This window comes from Saccopteryx leptura, chromosome 2 (assembly GCF_036850995.1).
Source record: "Saccopteryx leptura isolate mSacLep1 chromosome 2, mSacLep1_pri_phased_curated, whole genome shotgun sequence".
Taxonomy (NCBI): domain Eukaryota; kingdom Metazoa; phylum Chordata; class Mammalia; order Chiroptera; family Emballonuridae; genus Saccopteryx; species Saccopteryx leptura.
Window position 1 is genome coordinate 94,633,951 of NC_089504.1, and position 20,545 is coordinate 94,654,495.

The following is a 20,545-nucleotide window of genomic DNA, read 5'->3' on the forward strand; positions in this document are numbered from 1 at the left end:
TCTGTAAGAACTAATAAATCAGTACAGTTGCAGGATACAAAATCCATATAAAAAATCAGCCATGTTTCTATAAACTAGCAGTAAACTATTGGAAAAAAGAATCTAAGAAAACAATGAAAGGAAATGCAGAGTAATGTATCAAAGATGGAACAATTACGCCAGTCATCTCCTTAGAGTAGCTAGTTTTAGACATCAGTACTCCACTTCCTTTATACAAAGTACTGCAAATAGTTATCTAAAGCAGGAGAACTTTCTTAGGAGAATTCTACAGTGAACATTGGGGCTGAGGAAAGTTCTGAACTTCACAAATAAAGAAAAAGTCCTAAACACTTTCAGACAAAGTGAAAATGTCCTTTCCAAAGGAAAATATTCAGTTCAGCATTGGATCCTCATCTGATGCAACAAAACAAGCAATCAACAACATAGGCCAAGCCCTCCCAGCACTCCCCCACCCAATAATATGTAGTCACTAGAAATTTTTAAAACTTCCTTTTTAATAGTACTTGGGTAATAAAAAAAAAACTAAAGTCAGAGATAATTTAGGAAAGAATAATGAAAAGACTACACATTAAAATGACGAATGCAGTCAAAGTAACTATTCAAAGGAACATTTATAGCCTTGATGGAATTTATTAGAATATAAAAAAAAGATTGAAAATACAGTAAATGAATTAAGAATTTAACTGAAGGAGGTAGAAAAGTAGAAATGCATATTACAGTGAGAAATTTACATATATATATATATATAGAGAGAGAGAGAGAAAGGGAGGAAAGAAGGAAGAAGGGAGGTAAGAAAGGAGGGAGAGAAGGAAGGAGGGAGGGAGGGAGGGAGGGAAGGAAGGAAGGAAGGAAGGAAGGAAGGAAGGAAGGAAGGAAGGAAGGAAGGAAGGAAGGACAGGAAGAAAGGAAAAAAGGGAGAGAGGCAACCATCAGTGTCACTTAAGGTGGTTACTAGCATATTTCATCACACCATCAAATAAATATCTTACTTTACTTTTCTCTTCTCCCATTTTGTTCTTTCCAAAATATTTAAAAATATTTAAATTCTTACTTTCCCATTTTTTCTCTCCATTCTGTCTGCTAATGCAAGCTCTGCAATGACATTTAGAAGCAAAGAACTACTGAGTCCAGGACTAAAAGCAGTACTTGAACTCTTGGAGATTTAAAACATATTCAGAATCATAGTGTCCCTTAGGATCAAATTTAATTTGACACTTAGGATCCATTTATGCTGTTAAATAGAATAAAGAGAATTTAAAGTAATAATAATGATAATACTTTAAGCCAATACTTCTCAAAATTTTGCACTGAAAATCCCCTAATGATGCACAAGAGTAAACTGGGACTTCTCAACAGTTTTATATATGAGAGACTCTTTTAAAATGTGTGAAAAGTGATTCATTACCATAATCTAATACAGACTTCATAAAATCACTTTCTTCATTTCTATCTAGTTTCCTCCATGCTGAGCAATATAAAAGTATTGACACATAGATATAGTATACTCTTTTTGCATTTCATTATTTTGTTAGAAATCATTTTTTTCTTCCTTTAAAAAGTGAAAGGAAGGGAGATAGAGAAACAGACTCCTGAATGTGCCCCCGACCGGAATGCACTCAACAACTCCAGTCTGGGGCCAATGCTCTGTCCATCTGGGGCCATGCTTTCAAATAAGCTATTTTTAGCACCTGAGGCAGAGGCTCCATGGAGCCAACCGCAGCCCCCAGATTGTAGCATTTGAATCAACTGAGCCATCACTGTAGGAGGGTTAGAGAGAGAGAGAGAGAAAGAGAGAGAGAAGGGGGGATGGGGGAGAAGCAAATAGTTGCTTCTCCTGTATGCCTGGACCAGGAATCGAATCTGGGACATCCACAAACCAGGCTGACACTATACCACTGACTCAACCGGTCAGGGCCAGAAATATCTTTTTTTTTTTAAATCATGTGTAAGATATTTAGAAACATACACTTACAAAGGAGAAAGCTGGCATGTGGGCATAAATAGTATTCATAGTCCCATGGGCAGAGAGACAGAGACAAGCCTAGATCTTAGACATTCTGATTCCAACCTCAGTGTTCCTTATATAAGAAGAATTTGTTTTGTATTTTGGGGATGTGGTCTTCTAAGCAACTTTAAATATCAATGACGTACCTTTGCTAGCTATATCTACAACTGTCTCCTTTTCATTTTCACATAAATAAAAACAGTATAATGAACTTCAACTAACTTTATATGTACTTTCAAGAATACTTAACAAATTAATTAAACTAAATCATATAAATCTAGCCAAGCAAAGGATTGAAACCCTGAAACAAGTTCAAGCTGAAATTATATTTTTCCATTCTGAGAGTCAATCATATTTAACTTGAGGATAAAATTGGCAATCCTTCAAAAATTAGGTTCCTAAAATAAATATTTTAATAATGGTTCAAAATTCTTATGTTTCAAATTTATACTATAATGTGTGATGTTTAAATTCTTTTATATATTTTTGCAATACCAATTTCCTGAGTTGTATACTCCTAGATATCTTACCTTTTTTGCTATGGACAAAGAGGGTTCCTTTTTCAGACTTCTTAGTAAAAACTCTGGCATGTTATTTTCAATATCTTCACGAGTTCCCTTTTTTTGCAAAACTGCAGCCAAAAATGAAATAACCTGGAAAAAAAAACTTTTCAATCAATGTGTATATCATACTGGACAATATTTTACTGCTTACATGATTCATTAACTAGTATTGGTTTTATTTATTTGTATTAAAAATGTATAATATACATGTTTATTCTTGAATAGAGTAAAAAATTCTCATATTGCCATCTCCTCCATGATAAGTTCTACCTACTCAGTGAATTACTTCTTGATTTAATCAGTTGAGACATTATCTTGTTTCTTTGTTTTGATACATGGAAACTAATGGTTCATATTCTCTATTAGAATAAACTGTATATTCTTTTTTCCTTGTAAAAAATAAATTCCTTAAGGGGGAATAATTAGCTCATAAATCAGCGCACTTATTTATCCAATAAATATAGGTGGAATGATTATATGTTATTTTAAGATAAACTAAGATAATTCATCAATATATACATCATTCCAAAAATCAAGTGAGAAAGACAGACGTAGAAAAAAATATATAATCCCAGGGCCTGACCAGGCGGTGGCACAGTGGATCGAGTGTTGGACTGAGATGCCAAGGACCCAGGTTCAAGACCTTGAGGTCGCCAGCTTGAGTGTGGGCTCATCTGGTTTGAGCAAAAGCTCACCAGCTTGGACCCAAGGTCTCTGGCTCGAGCAAGGGTTACTCGATCTGCAGAAGGCCCGCGGTCAAGACACATATGAGAAAGCAATCAATGAACAACTAAGGTGTCATAATGCACAACAAAAACTAATGATTGATGCTTCTCATCTCTCTGTTCCTGTCTGTCTGTCCCTGTCTATCCTTCCCTCTCTCTCTCTCTCTGACTCTTATCTCTGTAAAAAAAAATAAAATAAAATAAAAAACAACAACTCAGGTAATGAAGAGCAAGAAATAGTCAATCAATTGGACTACAGTTGTTTGGAAGCTATGTGAATTTGGGCCAGTTACTTAACCTCTTTAAATAACTGTAAAAATAGCAAAAATAATATTGGCAGGGTTGTTTTAAAGATTCAAGGACAAAAGTATGAAATATGCACGGGGCAGGGTGAATTGATATTTACTTTAAAAAAATAAATTATATAAATATTAATACCTAAAAAAGTTAGAAAGTTAGCAAAGCTAGAGGGAAATAATATTTTTAGCATGAGTGTGGATATCTATAATCTGAATCCCAATTGACAGAAGATAAGAATAGTGCAGGAGGAGTATTTAAAATAATAAAGGCCAAAAATCTCAAAAAACTGACTAAAAATAATTCAAGCCATATAGTCCAGATCCACTAAGAACATCAAGCCAAAAAATATAAAAATCTGCAAGCAGATGCTTCATACAATAACTGCTCAAAACTTAAGAGATTTAAAATAAATATTAAAAGCAGCCAGAGGTAAAAACAACAGATGACCTATAAAAAAGCAACAATTCAACAAATAACTGACTGAAGCAAAAACAGTGGAAGACTTTATACAATAGAATACTTTCAAAATATGAAGAAAATAAAAGCAATCTAGTTTTATAACCAGTGAAATTATCATTCAAGAATGAAGCTAAAGATATTTTCAGACAAACAAAAACAGACAATTTATCACCAAAAAAGCCATACTAAAGAAAATAACTAAAGGATGTTTTCAGGCACAAAGAAAATGATCGTATGTAGACACTCAGTGATACAAGGAAAATCAAGAGCAACAAAAAGAATACATATATACAAAATATAAATGTATATTGGCATTATGAAACAATTAATAAAATATTTGGTTGGGATTAAATAACAGAATAATTAAAAGATATGCCAAAAAATGTATGTGAGTTAGAAAGAGCACAAGTGTAGTTATAATATTCAGAGGTCCTTAGGCTATCCAGGAGGATATAAAAGTAATAATTTACATTAGAGTTTGACAAATCAAGAATATCTGTTGTAATTTCTAGTGTGATCACTAGAAGAAGAATACAAGAAAAGTAGATGAATCCACAAGCACGATGGTAGCTTTTGAAATAACTCAAGGCCCTGGACAGTTGGCTCAGTGGTAGAGCGTCGGCCTGGCGTGCAGAAGTCCCGCGTACGATTCCTGGCTGGGGCACACAGGAGAAGCGCCCATCTGCTTCTCCACCCCTCCCCCTCTCCTTCCTCTCTGTCTCTCTCTTCCCCTCCCGCAGCCGCAGCTGAGGCTCTATTGGAACAAAGATGGCTGGGGCGCTGTGGATGGCTCCTTGGCCTCTGTCCCAGGCGCTAGAGTGGCTCTGGTCGCAACAGAGCAACGCCCCGGAGGGGCAGAGCATCGCTCCCTGGTGGGCAGAGCGTCGCCCCCTGGTGGGCGTGCCGGGTGGGTCCCGGTGGGGCGCATGCGGGAGTCTGTCTGACTGTCTCTCCCCTTTTCCAGCTTCAGAAAAATACAAAAAAAAAAAATTAAAAAAAATATAAAAAAAGAAATAACTCAAAATAATCAGTAAAGTTACAGACTATTCAAATAACATGGTTAGCAAATTTGACCTAATGAACATCTGATATACAAATGGCCAAAGAACACACAAAAAGTTGTTCAATATCATGAAAAGTTGTTCAATATCATTGATTATTATGAAAATGTAAATCAAAGCTATAATGAGACACCACTTCACATGCATTAGAATGGCTATAATGAAGAAAACAGAAAATAACAAATGATGGCAAGGATGCAGAGAAACAAAACACCTCAGACATTGCTGGTGGGTATGTAAACAGTGTAACCACTGTGGAAAATGGAATATCAGTTCCTCTAAAAGTTAAACACAGAATTACCATATGACCCAATAATTCCATACTTAAATACATATACAAGAGAAATGAAAGCTTACGTCCGCACAGAAACGTGTATGTAAATGTTCATAGCAGCATTATTCATAACAGCGAAAAGGTGGAATAACCCAGATGTCCACCCAAGGATTCATGGTTAAACAAATTGTAGTACTTACTATATGTAATGGAACATTATTCACTTATAAAGGGAATGAAGTACTGAAATATGCTACAACTTGGATGAACCTTGAAAACATTACAGTAAGTGAAAAGAAGCCCGATACAAAAGGCCAAAATTGTATGACTCCTTTTATATGACATATTCACAAAAAGGAAAATCCATGGAGGCAGAAAGCCAATTGGTGGTTGCCAGGGATAGTGGGAGGGGGAAATGAAGAGGATTACTTAATGGATACTGGGTGTTCTTCTATGCTATGAAAACATTTTGAAACCAGACAGAAATAAGGCTGAACAACATTATGAATGCATTAAAGATCACTGAACTGTATACTTTAAAATGGTTAATTTATGTTGTGTGAATTTCACTTCAATGAAAAAATTATAGCTTGCATTTTTATGAGAACATTTATATTTTGGTATTATTAATATTATTTCAGTTCTTAAAAATAGTAAAAATTATATGTAAAATGTCAAACTAGTACATATTAATGATTGAATAAATAAAAGCTATTTTTGTGAGCATCATTCCACTTAGGTCAGAAGACTTTAGTCCCTGTATATAATTTTGTATATCACAATAAAGTAGATTTTCAGCAAATTGTTATCTAAAATTATAAAATAATGATATACAAGAATGGTAAAACTTGAACTTAGTCCTAAAATTTTCTAAAAAAACTGCATTCCTAAGCCACATTATGTAAGGCCATGCAATGCAAGAGTTACAGAGTTTGATTAACCAGCTTTATACCTGACCTAGGGCAATTCACATGAACTCTACAAATTTCTATTTTTTCATCAATAAAATGAGGACAGTAACATCTCATTAACATGTATGTTTGATGGGAAATCTCTATCATAGAGCCAGGCATATAGGGATCATTAAATAAAAGCTGTAACCATAAAGACACACAATTACCCAATTCAACTTAAAATTTATAAGTGCATTTAATAAGAATATATTTATTACCGACTACACATCAGGTGCTGTGCTGGGTATTGAAAAGGGTTAGATGAAAGGCTTACTTTTATCTTCTAGCAGAAATTCACTGACTTGGAGAGGGAGCCAGGGGTGGGGGATTGGAAAGGAGATGAGTTGAGAAAGCATGGTTGAGGGAAAAAACAACTAATGAACAGAAAACGGAGTTATTAAAAAATTCACTGAACAACTGATATAAGCAAAATGGATAATGCACTAGAAGAGCCCAGATTTAAGGAGGCAGAAAAAATATTCCACAAATAACTGAGTTTAAACATTGGACAATTTAAATATTTTTAATATAACCTCATAAAAGAGCTTTGATGCCTGCTCACAATTTCCACTTTATAATTATTTTAGTTAAGTTTAATGTTATTTATGCTTTGTATTCAAAAATATGTAATCTATGTTTCAAATTTACCAAATTCCTAGACAATGTAAATATTCATAACATTTCAAGTTCTGACCACTTCTAGGAATATAATTTAATACTGAAAGAATTAAAGAAAATTTATAATTAAAAATGTAGGTGACTGGGGTATTGACTAAAAAAAAAATGAGGAAAATTTCTAGGGTAAGGAAAATGTTATATATCTTGATTATACTCTATATAGACTCCTTCTCTTTCTGTTTCTATATATATATATATATATATATACACACATACATACATATGTCAAAACTCATTGAACTATATACTTAAGATCTATGTATTTTACCATTTTTAATCATACTATAATTAAAGACATACAAACACAACACTACATGCACACATTAATATATATATTCTTTTGAATTATAGGCTACTGGTCCTCAAAGGCTACTGAGAAGATACCTATTAGATCCAATATGACATTCTTTTTTTTTTTTTTAATTTTTTTTTTTAATTTTTTTTCATTTTTCCGAAGCTGGAAACAGGGAGGCAGTCAGACAGATTCCCACATGCGCCCGACCGGGATCCACCCAGCATGCCCACCAGGGGGCGATGCTTTGCCCCTCTGGGGCGTCGCTCTGTTGCGTCCAGAACCATTCTAGCGCCTGAGGCAGAGGCCACAGAGCCATCCCCAGCGCCCGGGCCATCTTTGCTCCAATGGAGCCTTGCTGCAGGAGGGGAAGAGAGAGACAGAGAGGAAGGAGAGGGGGAGGGGTGGAGAAGCAGATGGGTGTTTCTCCTGTGTGCCCTGGCCGGGAATCGAACCTGGGTCTCCTGCACGCCAGGCCGACGCTCTACCGCTGAGCCAACCGGCCAGGGCTCAATATGACATTCTAATGCGGTAATATAAAACTTGATCTTTTGCTTTGCTCTTAACTCATCTGTGGATTGTTTTATTATAGGAAAATTATATTCCTAATTATAACTCATAATTCAGTCTGTTCATTTAAGATGATATACAATCTTAATTCTATGTCAAATTTCATGAAACAAAGATATGTGAAATGTCCATTTTGCTTATTTAAGAAACTCATCCTTGTAAGAAGTTCATAGAAGGAGGCTAAATTTCTAAGTTCTAATTATAGATTAGCTATAACTTAACTCACTAAATCCACTAATAATTTTAAAGAAAAACCTCTGCATCTCATTTAAATAACCTATACTACCTCCTAAGATTACTCATCTACCCACCACCCTCCAAAAAAGAAGGTTAAAAAAAAATCAACTTAACTTTAGTTGAGAATATACACTAAGTGGACAGGCTAACTAAAACCACTGAGAAATGTAGCTCTTTATATGAAGGTAATGCTAGCAGTAATGTGTCAACATCTAAAAGGCAGATAGAGAAAGGGAAAATGGAAAGAATAACACATGTGGACCAGGATTCTAATTGGCACTCAGCACTTTCACCCTCATGTCTATTGATCAAATTTATCACAAGCCCAAGACATGCAAAGGAAACTGGGAAATGTATACTCTGTGTCATCTAGCCCCAGCTCTGAGAAGGCAACGCCATCTCTACCATGCTATATTAGCATAGTAGAGGTCAATCCAAACTGAAGTATAGTTACAATGAAGATTTACAAAAATAATATAGAAAAAAAGGAACATTTTAAAATATGAAATAGTTGTAAAGTTATGTTTAGATAAAGATGAAAAGAACAAAAATAAGCATTTAAAACAGACACATACCAAATAGTAAAAGTCCAAAAACTTCATTTCAGCAGCTTTCTGTTTTTCACAGGCATTCCTTTCTAAATGTCAAGCAAACATTTGTATAGGCCATTTTCCTCACATACAGACTGCTCATGAGTCAGATGCTGGGAAATAATGCAACAAAGCTTCTTTGACCAGGAGAAGGTATAACAGAAATTGTCTGTTTCTTATAGGATAAAAAAAAAAAAAAAAAAAAAAGAAGCCTACATTCCTTACTTGGGAGATAGAAAGGTGAGAGTATGCTGAATCAAACTTCAAAAAATATGATGATTTTGCTTGCTTAAAAAGAATTTTTTAAAAAGTACTGTTTTGAAAGGAGCCTAGCCCACTTATCTTTACAAGCTTCTATTCCTGAAATCCTAACTACATGCCAAAAAAGAAAAGCAATTTATCTTTAAAATATGAGGACATTTTTGTTTCTTCTTCAAAGGGTTTGTGGCTCTGGAGGGTTAGTCTCTCACATTGGATTTTATGGCAATTTAGTCATGAATGATAATATAGTCAACATTACTTTTTCTTTATTACTATATTCCCGAATGAACAATGTGACTTATGGTCTAAAGAACTTTTAGATTTTAGTATAGCTTTTCAATCTAAGATCATATTATCAAAAATATGGTAACGATAATAACCTAAAAAAGCTATAATTATCAGCAATCCCACCATTCCTCTCAGGAATGAGGCTTACTATACATACATTTTTTAAAAAATTTCCTTCAGAGACAGTATCTTAGATTGTACAATATCTAATAATATAAAAAAAGATTCAAAGAAAACCTTTATATTTTACAAATTTCTATCTCTGCTCCTCAAAGTACTAATATCATGTTCTTCACATAGCAGATGGGGAAATAAATATGTAAAATAGATCTTGTACATATGGAATAGTCCGGTGCTCACAGTACAGGAAGCTGCGCGGGCCTGGTAGCCGTGCAGCCATGCAGCAGCTGCAGGCGAGGGCCTGAGCCAGCGCTTCCACCCGCTAGACATCAGGGCCTGCAGAGTATCAGCACCCTGCATGACTCCTGGACCGATGTGCTGGCAACAACAAAGGCATCGCCTTCAAGAAGTGACAATGAAAACAAACTTTTTTGGCACCTGAGACTTCTGCACAGAGATCCAGCCTCTCATGAAACTCCAAGGCAGAATGGTGACTGTGTCTAGCAATGTGAGTCCCAGAGTTCTTAAAAACTTCAACCCAGAAATGGAGTGTACCAGAAGGAGGTCTGACCTAACACTGCATATGGAGTCCCGAAAATTGGTGTCATGGTCCTGTCTAGAATCCATGACAAGAACCTGAGTGAGCAAAGAGGGTACAAGATCCTCGAGAATGCCTACTACCGCAGGTGGGTGAGACCTGGCAAGGCTGGACATAAAGTCACCAAAAGCCTGGAAGAAGGAGCAGAGACCCTTGGGCACTCGGCCCTTTTGCCCTCAGATGCTGAGGGGCCTCGAGGACAGTTTGTTACGGAGAAAATGTTGAACAATGGTGAGTTCCTCTCACAACTCCTTCCATGGCCCCATTATCTTATCTCTCCTGAATTGACCAAAAGGATACTACCCTGTTAAATAATTTCTATCCAAAAGAAATATATATCCAAATATCTCTATAAAGTATTCTGCTTGAATTGGCTACTAAAAAAAAAAAAAAGACTAAAAGCAAAAATAGTAGGTGATAAATCATTGGTGTTGAATTTATCATAGCCACAGATCAACATGAGGAAACTTTTAGGGTGATAAGTATGTTCATTATCTTAAGTGTGGTATTATAGTGATCATTTGAGTGGATATAAAAGTAAAACTTATTAAACTGTATAGTTTAAAATTATGCAGTTTATGTCAATTACATCTGAATAAAATATATAAACAACACAACACACACATACCTAAGAAAACTGCTAAAATTAATAAGATTGACAAAACCAAATTTTATGAGGATATGAAACAACCATAATTGCCCCACAATGTTGGCAGGAATGTAAAATGGTACCACCAATCTAAAAAAGGTTTGGCAATTTCTTATCAAACTAAACATGCATCAACTGTATGACAAGTAATTCCATTGCTTAGTATTTAACCAAAAGAAATGAAAACACAAGAGATTGTTCAAGAAAGTTGTAAACAGTTTTATTCATAATACCTACAAACTGGAAAGAGTCCATCAGCAGGAGGATGAATAAACAAAAGGAAGCATCTATACACTAGAATACAGAACAGACAAAACTAATTTATGACATAAGAAAGCAGAACAATAATCACCTCTTTGGGCTAGTGCCAGGACTAGAAATGAAATTAAGATATTTTCTGAGGTGATGATAATATTCTAGAACTTGAGAGGGTTTATTTGGCTTATACAGAGATGTATATCTGTCAAAACTCATGGAATAGTGACTATACTTAAGATTTGTACATTTCATTGTAAATTTTATTTCAAAGTGAAAAAGTATTAATAAATATTGAACTCTAGCTTATGACATGCATGCTCAACTACATATTTGGGGATAGAATATACTAATATGTTACTTTAAAATGCAACAAAAATAGCTTGATGGACAGATATATGATAAATCCATGTATAATGAAACAGGAAATTAATAGAATCTAAGTGGTGGGTATTCATTGTATAATTCTTCCCACTCTTCATTATGTTTGAAAAGTTTCATAATGTTGGGGAGAAATCAGTTTGTAAGCTAGTAATAATTCCACTTTTTACCTTTTGTGTATGTGTGTTCATGGACATGCATATATGAATTATATTATTATGCAGACACTTATGCATGTTGTACCATGCTCCCTCTCAGATTCTTCCAATTCATTTAAAAACACACCAGTTTCTCCTATATCTAAATGATACAAATAAACAAAAAGAAACTCCCTCAAAATCGGATCCTCCTTCAGCTACTAGGTCACTTTTGTTCCCTTTCGAAGCCGCATTACTTAAAGAGGCAAGGATATTTCCTTTGTCCATATCTTCACCGACTTCATTCTAGTTTGTGCCTCCCAAATTCCAGCAAAATGGCTTTTGTGCAAGATACCAATGATTTCCATGTCACTAGATCAAATAGCCATTTTTAAATCCCCATCCTTGAAGAATGTAAAATATTACATTTGCCTACTTTTAAATGTGAAATGAGGGAAATAAGATTTATTTGGTATTTAAAGCAAGCTTTTATTTATTTATTTATTTATTTATTGTTTTTTAAGAGCTCAATTTTATATTATGGCCAAGTTAGAATGTTAGAAGGGAGAAAGTTAAGGGATGATATCAGGAAAAAAAAAGGAAAAAAAATGAAGAATAAAAGAATACTATAGTTAAAGCAATAAATGTCAATGGTTTATTTTTACAGACATAATTCTATTGCAGTTTGAAATTCTAGTAAACTCATTAACTGTGTTGTTCACAGTTCTTCAACTGGTTTAGTCATTATATTGATAGAAGTTCTCTTATATGGGTCTCCCAAGCTGCCTATTCATGTAGAAATTATTCTCCGAGTTGCAAATGCCAGAGAACTAGGTCCCCAAGGATCAGCAAATCTAGCTAAGTTTCAAAAGTAGTACAAAAACTACTTCCTAACCCAGCGGTTCTCAACCTGTGGGTCGCGACCCCCACGGGGGTCGAAGGACCAAAACACAGGGGTCGCCTAAAGTGTTTTGGTCGTTCGACCCCCGCAGGGATCGCGACCCACAGGTTGAGAACCACTGTCCTAACCTTAAGGAGATGAGCCCTCAAAGACTTTCACAGCACATAACACAACTCAAAGCCTTCCAATTATTTCAGTGTTTCAGATAATACAAAATTATGCACTAATATCACTTTAAAAAGAATTCTATGAAACATTAAATAAAGAAAATTCATTTGTAACATGGGTTTCAGAGATGAGAGCTAAATTTGAGCCTAAAGCATGCGTAAGAATCTGAATTGTATTCAGTGGTTTCAGGGCAGTGTTTCCCAAACTGCAGGTCACTTTTTGTAGCACCCTCATGTTTCTGACTTTGGAGGTGAACAGGCATTGGCTAGTCAAAGAAGTGTGGGAAAGAACATTCTAGAATGGACAAAAACTGTAAAAGTATATGTAAAGAGTTACAAAAGAGCTTTATTATTTATTTTCCTCTAGTATTCTTCTATATATTTTGGTCACAAAGATATGTAGGCTCCTTTCTATATTCTTGCCATAATCTCCTGAGAAAGTGAATTCATTTATTCCACATTTAGCACCTTTAATACACAAGCCTAGAACCATGTACATTGCCTAGATTTAAAGGAACAGAGCATATGGCTCATGGTACTACCCTATGATTATTGAAGGACTTAATCTTACCCTAACTTTTTATACCAGAGCTTTATACATCATTGCATTATTTGGCTATTTTTAAATGTTAAATTAGTTTTTCACTTACCTTTGAGTTCTAACAAAAGCGGTATAACTAAGAATAAAATAGCTTAAATTCATTTATAAGGAAGGAAACACAAAAGAAGTTAATCACAACCAGGGGTCCCCAAACTTTTTACACAGAGGGCCAGTTCACTGTCCCTCAGACCGTTGGAGGGCCGCCACATACAGTGCTCCTCTCACTGACCACCAATGAAAGAGGTGCCCCTTCCGGAAGTGCGGCGGGGGGCCGGATAAATGGCCTCAGGGGGCCTCATGCAGCCCGCGGGCCATAGTTTGGGGATGCCTGACTAGACAAACACTCCTTCAAATCCAGAGTGATTATTTAGTATAAAGTCTAGATTCAGAACTCTATACTCTCTGAATATTAAACATCCTTGAAAATCTAATGAAAGCAAAGGATTCTGTGGCAGACAATTTCTGAGAGGGCTCCCAATAATCCCCACCTCTCGGTATTCATAATCCCACTTAATCTGCTCCTTTTGAGTATGGATGAACCTAGCAACTTGCTTCTAAAGTACTGAATATGGCAAAAGTGAGAAGCTGTCTCTTCTGTGATTAGGTTACAAATGCCCATGACTTCTGTCTTATTAGTGCTCTCTCTTGCACCTTCATTTGCTCTCCCTGGTGGGTATGCGGCTACCAGGTTGTCAAAAAAGCTCCAAGCAGAGGCCCATGTGGCCAGGTACAACAGTGTAACAACCCACAAGGAACTAAATCCTGCCCAACACCACATGAGCCAGGAAGTGGATGCTCCCTACTCCAAAGGAGGACTGCAGCATTGTCAGAGACAGAGCCAGAGGACCTAGATAAACTGTACCTACATTTCTGACTCACAGCAACTACAGTATGATAAACGTGTATCATTTTTAAATATTTATACTAAATTTTGGAATAATGTGTTATTCGGCATTAGGTAATGAACAAAAATCCTCTCTGTAGAAATGTATATAGTACATGTACAAATTTCAGCACACATTTTAGGAAAACAGGAAGCCTCTTTGAAGTCCACCAGTAGAATTCCCAGTGGCCCAGGAATCCCAGATTAAGAAACTTCTGATACAATATGCACAAAAATCCTGCAAGAATCAATTAACCATGCTACATAGCTCAACAAATGTCAGAATGCTTTCCTTCCATAAAGCATTACTAGGAAAGTTAAACTACTTGTTAAACTACTTTATAAATATAATTGCTATCTTAGTACTAGTATTACCAAAGACAAAATCAAGCCCCATTATACCATAACATTATTTTGAATAATGTAGTTCATAAGTATTAAGTAGTGAGGATAAAATAATAACTACGGCACAGTCCTTGACTCTGAGGGCTTTACTGTCAGGCAGGTCACACACACACACGCACGCAATCACAAGAATTAGGAGTAAAAATAGAGATTTCCATGTGGTATCTACTCATGTATATAATAAAATGACCTTATGGAATTTCAATTATAAAATAAGTAAAATAGTTACCTGTACTGTTTTTCCAAGTCCCATATCATCGCCAAGAATACACCCTCTTCCTTGGATGAAGTGTCCATAAAGAAACTGGGCTCCTTCCCTTTGATAGTCTCTTAAATACCTATTAATAGTATAAGGAATAAAGTCTCCATCTTCAGATAACTGAAAAGCAACAGCACATGATGGAAATTTTCGGTCTGGGAAATAAGGTTTTTCTAAATCTTCATCATCAAATATGAAATTCCTGGAGCAATCTTTAATAGATTTTATTTCTTGAAGTTTTTTAAGAGGTACTTTTCTTTCTTGAAAATCTGAATATAAGATGACTGCAAATGACTTTCCATTTTCATCCACTACGATAGATTTTATGCTTGCTTCACAAAGTTTTTCATTATCTAGAGAAGGGACAAGACATCTTTCTCCTGGGTGCCATATGTCTGTAATAATAAAAAAGAAGATAAAGTTTCCAAATACTGTTTATAAAGTACCAGCCCATTTATCCACTGCCTTGAGAAAAAAATACCTCACATACTCTTTCCAAATAACTGAAACAAGATGAATTAAACATATAACATATGCAGAAATTTTCCTAAAATATATCATCAGATGTTCTCCTACAAAAAGCAGAATAAAGGGTTCAATATTCATTTCCAGTGGTTCTCACCCTGGTTGTATCGTAATCTCCCCATATAGGCTCAGATACTACCTCTGTTGACTCTGATTCAGTGGATATAGGTTTTATTACTTTGTTTGGTTGTTATTATTGAATTCAAAAGCTGATTGTACTGCACAGCCATTGGTTGAGAACCACTAATTTAAATATGCATAATGACTCATTAACATTATATATATTATTCATAATATGGTAGAATAATTGTGAATAGAAATTGGTAAAGACCAAGCTAAAATCCTCTGGAGAGTAATGCTTTTATGATTCTTCTGTCTTTTTATAGTTATTCCATCTTCTTATGCTAGAGACAGCTGCTGCTTCTTTCCTTTTTTTTTTGTATTTTTCTGAAGTGAGAAGTGGGGAGGCGGCGAGACAGACTCCCACATGTGCCTGACCAGGATCCACCCCACATGCCCAGTAAGGGGCAATGCTCTGCCCATCTGGGATGTTGTTCCGTTGCAACTGGAGCCTTTCTAGCACCTGAGGCAGAGGCTATGGAGCCATCCTCAGTGCCCAGGCCAACTTTGCTCCAATGGAGCCTTGGCTGCGGGAGGGGAAGAGAGAGATAGAGAGAAAGGAGAAGGGGAAGGGTAGAAAAGCAGATGGGATCTTTTCCTGTGTGCCCTCGCAGGGAATTGAACCTGGGATTTCCACACACCGGGCCAACACTCTACTGCTGAGCCAACTGGCCAGGGCTAGCTGCTTCTTATTGTCAAAACTGCTGCTTCTAAATTGTTTTTTTATACAGAGTGGGCAAAAGTAGATTTACAGTTGTTCATATGAAAAGACATTAATAAATAAATAATAATACAAGTTGATGTTTGCCTACTCAGCAAATGTGTTCTAATTTTTAAAGACCTAAAAATAATTAATTAATTATTCAACATCTATGATGACATCAATTATTAACCAGATACTATTCCACACAATGGGTATAGAATTTAAAAAACCAATGTCAAAAATTATAGTGATTAAATCTTGCTGAGAACCGGTCATTCTGAATCTCATAAAATGGCATCATGTAACCAACTTTTCAAGGTAGAAAACCTTTAGTTTGCCTATTCCTCTTTTTATATTACTCCCTACATCCAATCTATCTAAGAACCATATCTTGCTTGTTCTACCTCAAAAATGTATTACTTTCCTTCATGAAACAACTCTCTGAAAAAACTGGTGGCAAACTATTCTGTAGAGTCAGATTTTAACTATTTGTTGTTTTAGATCTTGCAGGTTATCCTGTCTCTTGTCCTTGCAGCACAAAAGCAGCCAGATGACACATAAATACATGGGCATGGCTCTGTTCCAATAAAACTTTATCTACAAAAATAAGTATGCCAGATTTGGCTTATGACTACAGTTTGCTGACTTCTTTCCCAAAGGATATCATCTTTGGCTTTCTCCTAAATTACTGCTATAGGCTCCTAACGATTCTCTCTGCTGCCACTATTTACCCCCTGAAATAAAATTTCCATATAGCAGCAATATTGATTATTTTAAAATACAAATTATTAGCAAATCTTTCAATAACCATCCACTCCACAAAGAATAAAGTCCAAACTCCTTACTATAGTCTATAAGCTCTTGTATGATATGCCCCTACTTACTTATCCAGATCAATCTGACAGTTTTCCCCTTGATTCAGACAGGCTAAGTAGGTTGTTTCTCAGCTGTTTTTACATCATCTGCTCAGAGATTTTTGTCTCTGATCATCTTATTTAAAGTACTTATGATAAAGTATCCCATTATTCTCTAGCGCATTGTTTTATTGTCTCCATGGCACATATCACAATGTTTATCATATTTACTTGTTTTTATGTCTTTCCCATGAGAGAATAACTTTAAAAAATCTGTATTGTTCAAAATTTTATCCTCACGACCAGCACACAGTAGGCATTCAATAAACATGTGTGTGCTGGATTTATTAATGCAAACACATCCTTGATCTCACAGATCCTTGATATTTACTGAGAGAGACAGATACTAAAAAGTTTACAAACATGAAATTGTTATAAGTGCTTTGGAAGAAGAGACCAGTGTACTATAAGAAAGAAGTATTGAGGAAATAAAATAAAAGGGAAAAGGTTCTAAATGTCATCTGGAGGGTATAGCATGGTCAGAAGACTTATGCGCTTCACACAAACTTTATGACAATCTATTTGATTCCTGAATTTAGCTAATTTCTAGAACTAAATAGATTCAGTTAAGTCTGAGCTAGCACCTGACGAGTGGTAGCGCAATGGATAGAGTATCAACCTGAGACGCTGAGGTCCCAGGTTCAAAACCCTGAGGTTGCTGGCTTGAGGGCAGGCTCACCAGCTTCAGCACGGGATAGCAGGCTTGAGCATGAGATCCCAGACATTGTCCCATAGTCGCTGGCTTGAGCCAGGGGTCACTGGCTCAGCCTGAGCCCCCACCTTCCATCAAGGCATGTATGAGAAGCAATCAATGAACAACTATGTGACACAACTACAAGTTGATGCTTCACATGTCTCTACCTTTCTGTCTCTCTCTCTTAAAAAAAACAACAAAAGTTTAAACTAGGACTAGGATCTCTCTGGATTTAAACTCCAGAATAAATAGTTTAGATTGGCCCTGGTCGGTTGGCTCAGCACATAGACCATCAGCCTGGCGAGCAGACATCTCACCTTCAACCCCCAGTCAGGGCACACATGAGAAGCAACCAACTGCTTCTCTTCCCCTCCCTCTCTTCTTTTTCTTCCCCTCTTGGAGGCAGTGGTTCAATTGGTCCGAGTGTCAGCCTCAGGCACTGAGGATAGCTCAACTGATTTGAGTATCAGCCCCAGAAGGGGGTTGCCAGGTGGATCCCGGTCTGGGTACATGTGGGAGTCTGTCTCACTCTCTCCCCTCCTCTCACTTGAAAACAAACAAACAAACAACAAACAAACCTTAAATTGGGAGTATTCCATGTTGGATTGAATGGGGTTGGGGGGAATGGGTGGGGTGAATTTAAGGATCCTTAAGATTTGGTCCCTGCTTTCCTCTTTAACTTCATTTCCTACTCACTCTCCCCCTTGTATTCCAGACTGGTCTACTGGCTATTCCTCACCATGGCAAGCACGCTCCTACCTCAGGGCCCTGAGCTTTCTGTGCCTTCTACCAACACTCTCCCTATACACCAAAGTGACTGATTCTTTAACTTCATTCAGGTCCCTGCTTAAACGGCATGTACTCAGAGGTGTCTTCTCCCACCACCCAATCTAAAATAGCACTCCGTGCCACTCTTCCTTTATCTTGCTTTATTCCATTTTCAGAGGAAAATATTAAATATGTTGTTTACCTTCTCAACTTAAACACAAGTTTCCTTGAGCAAGACTTACTGTGAGTTCACCACTATACACTGGGCACCTATTGTAGAACAATGTTTGAAGCTGAAATGCTCGTACAGTTAACAGATATTTACATACAGCTAACAGTTGAAGGCTTTATGTGCGCCAGCATGAGTTTTAGATGCAGTAGTTCATTTAAGCCTCACAACAACCCTTTCATTACTTCATGTAAGTAACATTATCAGTTCCATTTTACAAATGGTGGAACAGATTAGTCGTAACCAATTTACCCATCGTCACATGGCTAGAAAGTGACAGAGCCTGGATATAAACCAAGCTACCTGATGTGAAGCTACCATGCTGTACCAGCTCACAAATGAATGAACAATTCCTGGGAACTGAGTAGACCCTGCTCCTTTCAACTGAGACATGAGCATCCCAGTCACTGCAATCTCCACTCTGCAGTTTCGTCCGTTTATTTCACCTGCCAGGTTTCTTTTAGGTATTGATATTTGTGGTATCTAGATTATAGTGTCATCACTTTTGGCCTTCAGAGTTTGGGCTTGTTATATAAACCTCTTTGAACTTTAGGTCTGAATTCTTTATCTACTTAATGAGATCGCGATCATTATCAAAGAAAAGCATGTAGATAAACAATCAGCATATTGCTGGGACCAGAACAAATACTCAAGCTTTTGTTGCTCCATAAGAAAAGCCATTAAATAGGGGGCAAGAAGACATCCCAGATGACTTGTGCCAGATAACCAAATCCTTCTTAAACCCTCTTGGTGACTCTTCAAAGGTGGAATATAAGGCCCTGACTCAATACATCGTATATTAAGCTCTTTGTGTTATAAACTGAACTAAATATCTCAAACTTCCTTCGACTACTTAACAACAAACCTCTATCATTCACAAGGTACTGGGCATACAAGGATAAAGAATAAAAATATCGAACATTTACTGAGCGCTTACTATGGGCCAGACGCTGAGTCACATAAGTGCTTTGCATATACTACCTCACTTAATAATCACAAGAACTCAGCAAGGATCTCAATTTTACAGATGAGAAAACTGCCCAAAGTTGTTCACCAAGTAACTCAGACCCAGTTACTATTATAGATCCAAGTGCAGTATGCCTCCAGAGGCCAGGTTCTCAGTATTGAATCGCAAAGAACTGGAGCGCTTCACAACTTCCAGCTGTCACTCAGAGGAGCCAAAGGGTAAAATCTCAACCCTAAGGAAAATGGCCAGAACCGGTCCAAGTCGGCGCAGTAAAGACAGGTGTGAGCAGACAGGCGAGCTCAGAGCTTATACCTTTGCCGGCGGTTTTCCCGCGGGGCTTCGGGGCGGAGGGATCCATCTGGCCAGAGGGAGGGGCCTGGCAGCTTGATCGCTTTTAACACCCGACCAGCGGCGGAGGGCGGCGAAGAGGAGGCCAGCGGGCGGACCGCGGCCAGCACCACCTCCCGCCGCCCTGCGTACATCGCTCTCCTAGTCCCGACGCCACGGGGCGAGAGGGAGCACAGGTGCAGCCTGGCGCGGTCCAGACAGGAAGGAGAGTGGCATCCGAGGCAGCGACAGAGCTGGAGGAAGGTGTGGAGGGCCGACAGGGCGACGTTCACCTAGTCGTCTCGGGCTCCACGGCCAATGGAGGCCAGCCGACGTGCATGTCTACCCCCTCACCCTCCCTCTTTGGGCTGGCCTTCCTCTACCGCCCACCACCACTTCCAACCCTAACTCGGAAAATCCCGCGAGATCGGGCTTCCGACCTGTCACCTAGATCTCGCGAGAACTCTTTTTTTTTTTTTTTTTTTTTTTAACAGGGGTAGAACAACCCGCTTACTGTCTTTTCTCCCCTGGGAGAGGACCGTAACAAAAAAGTCCGCGATAGTTGGAAATGTTGCGAGGGTAGGGAGCGCTCGCTGACTTGGTGCTGGACCATATGGTTCCTATGGGAGTCTGGAGGAAATTCGCGGCCCTGAGCCTGTTGTGGTCCTTTAAGGGTGGGTGAGAAG

At 37.3% G+C, this 20,545-nt stretch overlaps 1 protein-coding gene across 4 annotated transcripts in view; it reads right to left on the reverse strand.

The window, feature by feature from the left end:
* ERCC6L2 (ERCC excision repair 6 like 2) overlaps positions 1-20,256 on the reverse strand; it is a 130,823-nt gene extending 110,567 nt beyond the window's left edge. For 3 of the 4 annotated variants that reach the window (XM_066368332.1, XM_066368331.1, XM_066368334.1), the window contains exons 1-3: positions 19,845-20,256; positions 14,583-15,007; positions 2,536-2,658 (exon numbers count right to left, since the gene is read on the reverse strand). In XM_066368332.1, coding sequence (XP_066224429.1) covers positions 2,536-2,658; positions 14,583-15,007; positions 19,845-19,890 — 594 coding nt within the window. In that variant the 5' untranslated portion in view covers positions 19,891-20,256. Of the gene's footprint in view, positions 1-2,535; positions 2,659-14,582; positions 15,008-19,844 lie in introns of those variants that run through there. The other variant, XM_066368333.1, reaches the window with a different exon arrangement.
* Positions 20,257-20,545: the final 289 nt, after the last annotated feature.